General features: G+C 35.7%; 1 protein-coding gene across 2 annotated transcripts in view; it reads right to left on the bottom strand.

Moving 5' to 3' along the window:
• MED1 (mediator complex subunit 1) overlaps positions 1-10628 on the bottom strand; it is a 39243-nt gene that overhangs the window by 6816 nt on the left and 21799 nt on the right. For both annotated transcript variants that reach the window (XM_069074282.1, XM_069074281.1), the window contains 6 exons: positions 6277-6391; positions 5186-5310; positions 4873-4991; positions 3937-4138; positions 1271-1366; positions 1049-1154 (listed from right to left, as the gene is read on the bottom strand). In XM_069074282.1, the coding sequence (XP_068930383.1) occupies positions 1049-1154; positions 1271-1366; positions 3937-4138; positions 4873-4991; positions 5186-5310; positions 6277-6391 (763 nt within the window). The remainder of the gene's footprint in view (positions 1-1048; positions 1155-1270; positions 1367-3936; positions 4139-4872; positions 4992-5185; positions 5311-6276; positions 6392-10628) is intronic.

Raw genomic sequence — 10628 nt, 5'->3', positions numbered from 1 at the left:
CACCACTAAATAGGGGTCCTAAATTCATACTTTCATATAGAAATGAAAAAAAAAAGACAGGAACTAACTAAAAACCATGGTAAAATTTTTCCTGAAAAGTGCCACATGAAGGCTAAATGTAAAATGATTAATTTTATTAGTGAAATAGGAGCAAAACCATCCAGTACATGAGGTTCTAAAATCTGTGGCTTATATCTTTCTAAAACCACATCAAAGGTTCTGAAATATACTACTGCTGGTATCAAATTTTGCTCATTTTAAAGTAACTAAGAAATAAAATTTTTAAGGAAAATTATTTTTTAAAAAACCCAAATAGTTGTGTTTGAAAATTATTTCCATTAAAAAGGCTAATAGGGCTGTGTAACCCTGGGCAAGTTACTTAACCCCAACTGCCCTCTAAAAAGCAAAAAAAAAAAAAAAGGCTAATAGGGGGCGGCTAGGTGGCACAGTGAATAGTCAGGAAGACCTGAGTTCAAATCCGGCCTCAGACACTTAACACTTACTAGCCCTGTGACCTTGGGCAAGTCAATTAACCCCAACTGCCCTGCCTTCCCCCCTCCAAAAAAAAAAGGCTAACAAACTACAAGCCAAACTTTATGGTTTAGGGCAAGGAAGTTTAGCTTAAATACCCTCTCCTAATCTGCTGTTTGGCAGTTACATCTGTTTCACAGAACAATAATGCTTCCAGAGATCTTTCCCAATGGGTACAGGCATTAAGGTAGACCTAATAAGAGACCAGCATATTTCTTTTGCCATAGGTAATTTTAGAAGAAACAAAACATTCTTCTCCCTCTCCAAAATGCACTTGGAACTTGCCTAATACCAAACCAGCTAGAAGACCTCAACTTTTGTTAATACTGGCCTTATAGTTACAAATTTAAACTGTCACTTTTGAAAGAGAAAGCAAATAGATGGGGAATTCAAAGCAGTGAATGACTACTTCCCTCATAAATTTCACATCAGTGCTAATACATATTTAAAGCACCAATAAGACCAACATGCTTCCAACCAAATTCCATTAATAGTTTTGCAAAGGGAACAGCTTTACCTCTGAACAACTTTGGCAATGAAGTCATCTGTGCAGATGAGAGCATCCGACAGTCCTTTGTAGAGTTTACAACTGACATGGGTTGAATCCTGCACATCCATTACCACTGAAAAACAAACACAAGGGATATTTGGAAAAGATCTGACTTTTAACTTTAGTCAAATGTATCTCTTGAATCTCTATGCACACCTCCCCCAATACTGGACACACAACACAACTCACCACACACCAAGGAGTCATTCACAGGATGCTGAAAGGACACGCTGAAACAGATATCAGAAAGAGGACAAACCTCAAATTGAAGGATCCCAGGAGAATCTGAAAGGAGACAGGCCCATAAAGCAGTCAGAAAAAAGCACAAGATTTGAGATAAATTGTAGAAAAGCATTCTCTGGAGGCCCAACCTTTGAACTCTATCACATAGCTTGTCATGCCATCTATAGAAGTTAACACACAGAAAAGAAACAGACCCCAGGCTAGCTACAATTAGCTCTGGTAACCATGTACTGAACATTTTCCCAAAAGATACACATCAAAATGCACATCTTTCCAATATAAAGACACAGTTAATCCTCTAAAGACTGGAAAATGTTAGCAGTTGTAAATACTCTGGGCTGGAAGTGAGCAATGAAAACAAAAGCTGCTGAGAGAAGTTTTTCATTCCATTTGGTGGGAGTTTAGATCCAGACTCGTTGCCCAGAAACACTGCAATTCAAACAGAATATGCAGCTGTCAGCAGTCCAGCCCAATGGCTTAGTAAGCAAGAATGTCGAGCCTAAAAGGGGTATATCCCTGTCTGTTTGCCTCTGAACCTCACAATTCATATATTCACATAACATGCCAAACCCCAACTGAGCTTTTCAACATTTCAGAGCCAAAAAGTATTCTGGATTAAGGACACATTTCTATATAAAATTAGCTCTATAACAATCCTGAGTTCACCTGCTATCTCAAACATTTTAAGTGGAATCAGGAATCTCTCCTGGGATTTCCCAAGTGGCCACATTCAAGAACATTAAACAGATCAGTCAAACCTAGATAATGGATGTTCTATAACTACAATGATTCAGGAACAGCAGTGTGAACGAAAAAAGGTATCAAGAGAGCCCTCGTTGGAATTCTCTCTCTACTATTACATGTACTCTTAATTCACAAACTCTAATCAAGCTACTGAAGCTCTCTGAGCTTCCATTTCCCAGTTAATAAAATAGAAATATTAACTGCACTACCCATCTCAGGGGACTGCTAGAAAGTACCTGATAAACCTTAACACTCTATAAAGTAAATGAGCTATTCACAAATATCTTTTACATTTGAATATAATTCTTGCTCCTCTGAATACAAGTTTTTAGCACCTCCACTCTTCTTACCTACCTATTTTCACTGAACCAAATCCCACGTAGACACAGAAAGTAGAAGAGGAAACATTCAGACTAGAGAGAGAATTTGAAGGCACAGTAAGGGCAGCCAGAAATCATGCTATGGCCTCTACTAGTCCCTGATTCACTGACTGGAAAAGAGCTATAAAACTTAACAAAAAAATGCACTGGACTCAGGCCAATGACTACAACCATGGTGATGAGGCCGCACTAGAAGGCACATACAGGGTCAAAGAATGGGAAATGTAGTTCTGAGTAGCAACTCCTGATGCAGAAGTATAACAACTAACAGGACAGGAGTCTGGAGCTGGAAAAGTCCATTTTACATGTGAGAAACTGAGACCCAGAACAGATAGTGTCTGACTTAGGATATGAATCTATGTCTTGCTGACTCCAAGTCTAGCACTCAAAACCATATGACCAACATCCAATGGAACAGAATCCAATTAGCACTTACTTTGCTCTCCCTGATTTTGATTCATCTTGCCCATTACTGTGCCAAGAGCTACAGTTCTGGACCAACACCAACTCTATCACTCCTCAAAGAGAGAAGCAGCACAGTACAATATGCCAGAGTAAAGGAAAAAGCATCTATTAAGGGCTTACTTCCAAGCACAAGGCAAAAGATTAGGGATAGGGGTAGCTAGGTGGTGCAGTGAATAGAGCACCAGCCCTGGAATCAGGAGGACCTGAGTTCAAATCCGGCCTCAGACACTTAACACAAAAACTAGCCATGTGACCTTGGGCAAGTCACTTAACCCCAATTGCCCTCCAAAAAAGCAAAACAAACAAAAAAAAAAGATTAGGGATACAAACACCAAAGAGACAAAACTAATGCTCTTGAGAAGCTTATGTTCTAACACATAGTAAACACTATGTAGAGGAAGAAAGCAGGTGAGGAGGGTTGGAGGTGGGAGAGGGGGTGTGAGGGTGGACAGGGACAATGTGCTGGAGATGGTTGCTTTGGTTTAAGAAGTACCAGGAGGGATGGTGCCTGGATCCAGGACACAATGCTGTGACATTTTTTTTTTCCAGAAGAAATGGTAGCCTTCATTCAACTCCTGTTTCCACAATGGGTTGGGGGATCAAAATAAAAGATGGTTGGGGTAAAGCACAGTCAGGGGTTTGGGACTCTGGGGACTAAGTGGGCTCTTTCCAATCAGGGCCAAACAACCCCAGCAGATAAAAAGTATTAGAATTGGAGTCAGATAGACCTGGGTTTCATTCCCACTTCTTAAAACACTTAATAGTTGTGTGACCATGGGCAAATCATCTCACCTATCTGAACTTCTCAGTCACCTCATCTGTAAAATGGGGATAACAATCCCAGCAGCAGAACCTCACTCCCTCACAGGGCTATTGTGAGGCTCAGAGAAGAGAATGTATGTAAAGTAGTCTGCAAACCTTGAAGCTTTATAGAAATGTCACCTATGTTGTTAAAGCAGAAATTCCTTCATAAGAAGTCTTCCAGACCCTGCCAATAAACACATGAGAAGAAAGAGGCAACACCTTCTTTCAGAATCGTTCTCTTGACACAGCTTCCAATAAGGGTGTTGTAGGCCACTTGGTGTCTGATTAGGTTGAGGATGAGTGGTACACGACCAGGATGCTGAAAAGTGACTTTATCAATGAGGGTTCCCTGGAGGCTTCGACCATCTGGGAGAGGGGCATCCTTATTGAGGAAATAGCAGTGCTGCTGGCCTGGAAGAGCCTAGGCAACAAAACCAAAACAATCATATGCAGTGAGCAAGTACCATGAAGGAGTATTCCCAAAACCTGGTCCATAAAAAGCAACAACAAAGTTTGAGGAATAACATAAATCTCTACAAGTTCACTAACCAGGTAAGATGGCAAATTCCAACTTTGTTAAATGGACCTTGAAAAATCTGTATCTTCAGGAAAGAAAGTAAACCAATATATACAAAGAGAATTCATATTAATTTAGGAAGAAAGAAAAAGGAAATTCTATAACTTTTAACTGGTAATTCATTCTGGTGTCGATTCCTCAGAATAAAAATTCCACATTATATTTTATGCCTTTCCCTCTTTTAATCATAAGACAATTCATTTGTGTTGCTCAAGGACCTTTCCAAGTTAAAGTACTTTGTTAACTTGAAAAGATCAAAAGAAAAGGAATTCAGCACCAACTTATAAGATCACAACAGTAAAAATACTATTAAGAAGCTTCTATCAGAAGACATTTAAAGAATGGCATTTGTGTAACATTTCAAAATTATCAATAATGACTTGGCTTGGCAAATCACTGATGTCCAATATATCAGCCCAAAGTTTTGAGGATTACTACTGTATGAAAAGATTAAGGGAAAAGGGATATTGTTCAATAGTCCCAAAGAATATTTTATATATTCTCAAATATGTTGACAGAGAGGAAGAAAAGGAACTATAACCTCAGAACCCAAATAATGCTCTCTGAAACTCACTTACCGCATAAAAGCGCATGTTGTGATTCAAAGGTACTGGATCTGGATCCTTTGATAGTTCAAACTGAGTGATCAATTCATAGAGAGGCACATAGAGAGGTTGGGTATCAAACAATGGAATTCCTAGGGAAAGAAAACATAAAATAATGACCAGACAGTATTATTTAACTTCTTCCCCTTGAGATTCTGCTTCATTTATTCCACAACTATTTTATGGATATCATTAGCACTAGCCACCTCACACAATACAGATCTGGATTTGAACAATTTCTCTTTCACATTTATGGTAAATATATTACTCCATACTCAAAACGCACCTGTACAACTCTGTAGTTTCTGGACAAATGCTCTAGATACTGGGATTGGCCGGGGAAACTTCAAGAAGAAACAGGCAGGTAGGTCAACACTGTTGGCACTAGTGACTGAGGAGAAGGAAGGGGTCCTGAAAAGAAAACGTTATGTTCTGAGTTGACTTCAAAAACTTAAAAGCAAGACCCAAACATAGACACAAACCCAAGCTTAAACATAATGACTTCCAAGCTCACTGTTTCAATTACTTTACTCTAATCCTCATTTTATAGATGAGGAAACTAGAAAGGAATCCTGTAGAGGTTACATGGTTTGTCAAAGGTAAATTAGTGGCAAAGCATCAGAACCCAGGCTGCCTGACTCTTACTCCTTTTCTCATTCCCCTTTTAACACACTTCGAAACATTGGTTAGAAGCATAATTTTTGGATATCCATTTGTTACTCCAACATGCTCCTAAATTAATAACAAAATATAAGGCTTAAACAAGTCACTTAAGCTGTCTTGGCATCATTCTCTTCATCTATAAATTGAGGGATTAGACAAGGTAGCCTCTGAAGCCTCCATCAGGTCATATGATCCTATGATTTTAATACTCAGGAGGTTAAGTCTGAGGCACATACTAACTGTGTGGCCAAAGAAGAGCAAGAGCGGTTATTAACACAAGGGGAAGAGGCACAGTTATCTATACCCAGCTTCTTTTTTTTTGCTTTTTGGAGGGCAATTGGGGTTAAGTGACTTGCCCAAGGTCACACAGCTAGTTTTTGTGTTAAGTGTCTGAGGCCGGATTTGAACTCAGGTCCTCCTGACTCCAGGGCCAGTGCTCTATTCACTGCGCCACCTAGCTGCCCCCATACCCAGCTTCTTTAAGAAGTTCCATGATTAAATTTCAGAGATAAATATCTTTACCTTATCATGGAAAAAAGGAAATGAATGGCAATACTATATGGATATGTGAAAAGACTAAACTCCATCAATTTAAATGTAGTAAATCAGAGAAAGAGACAAATAAAAATAATAGCATCTTTCTTGACATTTGTTCCCCACTAGACTAGAAGTTGGATCATCTGACTTGTTAATTCAGAAATTATTTTTCTTTACCATTTGTTGTCAACAGGATGTGATCCCATAATTAATGGTGCAATTGGGAGTTTGTACATGGCAGATGGAGTTCCCTCTATTGTGACTGATGCATTCATGCCCAAAGTCCGAGGAACTAAAGAGAAAAAGGGGGAAAAAAACAAGATACCATAGTCTTAGAATTCCACATAGATTAAAAAATAGATGGTAAAGTAATACAAGTTAGTTTATACAATTGCCAAATTTATTTTCCTCATGCATAGTTTTGGTCATGTCACTTATGTGCTCAAAATTCCTCAATGTTTTCCTACTGCCTATCATATAAAGTTCAAAATTCTTAAACTGATATTCAAAGCCATTCAAAGTCAGGCAATAAATAGCCTACTCTTAACATTCTCCTCTTTGTTCTCCATATTTCAATCTGCAAGGATTACCTGTCATGTCCACTATGCCCAGACTTTGCTCACACTGTTCTTCATGACTGAAATGTCCTCTCCTAGTTTCAAATTTAAAACTCAACTCAAATATTATCTCCCTCTAGGAAGCCTTCCTAACCCCTAGTCAATAATGCTACCACCCCTTCCCTCAGTTATCTCACATAGTACTCTGCTTGCATCCTATACATGTACTTTATATGTGTGTATGCATATATGTATAGGTATGTGTGTATACATGTGCATTTGTATGTATATATTATTTTGTACTATATTTATGAATAATAGCAGAATGGCAAAGTAGAGAAAACATTTTGATTGGAGTCAGAAAGGTTCAGATCCTGCCTGTCTCTTCTCTGGCTGCGTAACCCTAAACAAGGTGCCCTTCGGCCCCTAGGATTTATACCCTGGCCACAGAGCTGCATAGGTGCAAAAAGTTCAGATACAAGGAATTCTGCAAGGATTACTTGTCACGTCCACTATGCCCAGACTTTGCTCACACTGTTCCTCATGACTGAAATGTCCTCTCCAGGAATACAAGGATGGTTTAATATTAGGAAAACCATCAGTATAATTGATCATATCAACAATAAAACTAGCAGAAACCACATGATCATCTCAATAGATACAGAAAAGGCTTTTGACAAAATACAAAATCCATTCCTATTAAGAACATTAGAAAGTAAAGGAATAAATGGAGCCTTCCTTAAAAAAAATGCTAAGGAAAAGCCGAATGGAAATGAGAATTAGAGATATTTTGTAGATTCACCTATTTCCATGAATTTTAAAATTTCTTTCTCCCCAAACAGTGCTCCTATATGTACCTCAATTAAATTAGCATTATATGGGAGTTAAAAATTTTTAAATAGAGGGTTTTGCTCTCTATAGTTGTTTTACCTGCCTCATGGGGTGCTATGAAGAAAGTAATTTGTAGAAGTAACTGTCAAATGACTGCTATGCTTATTAATTATTATTATTGTCTACAGAATTTTGCTATTAGTAATACCTTTTTCAGCTGAGATACCAAAAGCTATTTTTCTAATCAACCAAGACCCTCAATAAGAAAAACCAGACACAGGAAATAATACAATCCAAGAAATATCTATCTATTTATACAAACCATTACATTCTATATTTAATACAAAATCTAAGGAAACAGTAATTAGGACTAGCTATTAATTCTTTTTTTTTTAATTAATTTGTTTGTTTACTTTTAGTTTACATGATTCAATTCCACAATTCCTTGAGTTTCACATTTTCCCCCCTCCCTTCCCTCCCCCCCATGGCGGCATATAGTCAAGTATAGGATCTATACTTTCACATTATACATTAGTCAGGTTATAAAGATGGATTGTATCAGATGGAATGAAAAATGGTAAAGAGGACATAACTGTTGAATTAATAAATAAAACTAAGAGCTGGTTTTATGAAAAAACCAACAAAATTGATAGACCCTTAGTCAATATGATAAAAAAAAAGAAAACCAAATTATGAGTATCAAAAATGAAAAGGCTGAATCTACCTCCAATGAAAAGGAAATCAAAACAATAATTAGGAATTATTTTTCCCAATTATATGCTCATAAATTTGACAATCTTAGGGAAATGGATGAATATTTACAAAAATACAAGTTGCCCAGATTAACTGAAGAGGAAGTAAATTACTTAAATAACCCCATCTCAGAAAAAAAAAATTGAACAAGCCATCAGTCAACTCCCTAGGAAAAAATCTCCAGGGCCAGATGGATTTACTAGTGAATTCTATCAAACATTTAAAGAACAATTGATTCCAATACTCTACAAACTATTTGGGAAAATTAGTGGAGTCCTACCAAATTCTTTTTATGACACAAATATGGTACTGATACCTAAATCAGGAAAAGATAAAACAGAGAAAGAAAATTATAGACCAATCTCCCTCATGAATATAGATGCAAAAATTCTAAATAAAATACTAGCAAAAAGACTACAGCAACTTATCTCAAGAATAATCACTTATTAATTAATATTATTATTATATTATAAACAAACATTTATTTATAATATAAAATTTATAATTACATATAATATATTATACTATATATTATTATATAATTATATATAATATATCATATTATATATTATTATATAATTATATATACTATATTATATATTAATACATTATATTATATATTATTATATAATTATATATTATATTAGTATTATTAAATAATAATTAATATTATTATTATATTATAAATAAATATTTATTTATAATATAAAATTATAATTTTATATAATATATTATATATAATTATAATTTTTAATTTATAATTTAATTATAAAAATTTATTTATATTATAAATAAATAAATATTATTATAATCACTTATCAAATTATCACTTTGATCAGGTAGGATTTATTCCAGGAATACAAGGATCGTTTAATATTAGGAAAACCATCAGTATAATTGATCATATCAACAATAAAACTAGCAGAAACCACATGATCATCTCAATAGATACAGAAAAGGCTTTTGACAAAATACAAAATCCATCCCTATTAAAAACATTAGAAAGTATAGGAATAAATGGAGCCTTCCTTAAAATAATAGGTAGCATCTATTTAAAGCCATCAGCAAGTATTATATGTAATGAGGAGAAGCTACAAGCATTTCCCATAAGATTGGGGGTGAAACAAGGGTGTCCACTATCACCTCTCTTATTCAATCTGGTACTAGAAATGTTAGCAGCAGCAATTACAGATGAAAAAGAAATCAAAGGAATCAAATTAGGCAAAGAAGAGACCAAGCTATCACTCTTTGCAGATGATATGATGATATACTTAGAGAATCCTAGAGAATCAAGTGAAAAACTACTTGAGACAATAAGTAAATTTGGCAAAGTTGCAGGTTATAAAATAAACCCACATAAATCCTCAGCATTCCTTTATATTTCCAATGAAATTTAACAGCAAGAGATAGAAAGAGAAATCCCATTTAAAGTTACTGTAGACATTATAAAATATTTGGGAATCTACCTGCCAAAACAAACCCAGGACCTATATGACCACAACTACAAAACACTTTTCACATAAATAAAGGCAGATCTAACTAACTGGAAAAATATTAATTCTTATTTTCAAAAATGCCTAGCCAAGTTACTATAATAGTAAATCCAGCAGAAAAGAAGAAAAAAAGATTCAATATGACCTGAAAACATTTCTCAGAAATCCATAGAAAACTTTAACCCTAATAGGTGTCATAAGAAATGATAAAAGGAACACTTGACAGACTTTTATGAAATGATACAGAGGAAAGTGAGCAGAACTAGGAGAACAATTTATACCATGATTATAACTCCTTAAAGGAAAACAACTTTGATAAGCCGAAGAACTCTGACCAATGCAGTAATTTGCTCATGACTCCATGAAACTGATAATGAACCATAATATTGCCCACACTTCCTGGGAGAGGTGATAGTGTAGAGAGACAGAATAAAACAGGTTTTTAGACAAGGCACGTGTGAATCTTTTTCCTCTACTGTTCTATGATTTTGAGGGGCTTTGTGAGGAAGGTTATGGTGGTACAGTTATGAGGGAGAAGAAATGATGACAGTGATACCAAAATGAAAGAAAAAAGAGCATCAACAAAACATTTTTAAAATGAACAAGACTTTCAGGTCACATAATAAAAAAGATGGAGGACTAGACATTTTCTCTAATCCTTACAACCTCTTAAATCTGTCTAAAACAGGAATCATATGCAAGCTATAAAGTAATTTTAGTTGTCTCCAATGGGCTGAGACACCAAAAATCTTAATGATATGACAATTTAATGAACCAACAGCAAAGAAGACTAATCACACTCAGTACCTGCTCCTCTACCACTCACCATACTCTAGCAGCAGGGCTGCCCAAGTTGACTCAAGGACTTTTAACAGAACTCAACTCTATCCCATCC

The sequence above is a fragment of the Petaurus breviceps genome, unplaced genomic scaffold (genome assembly GCF_028583685.1).
Source record: "Petaurus breviceps papuanus isolate PSGF00001 unplaced genomic scaffold, PetGlider_PUasm1.0 90887, whole genome shotgun sequence".
Lineage (NCBI taxonomy): Eukaryota > Metazoa > Chordata > Mammalia > Diprotodontia > Petauridae > Petaurus > Petaurus breviceps.
The sequence above is the reverse complement of the archived record's forward strand: the minus strand, read 5'-3'. Positions and strand labels throughout refer to the sequence as shown.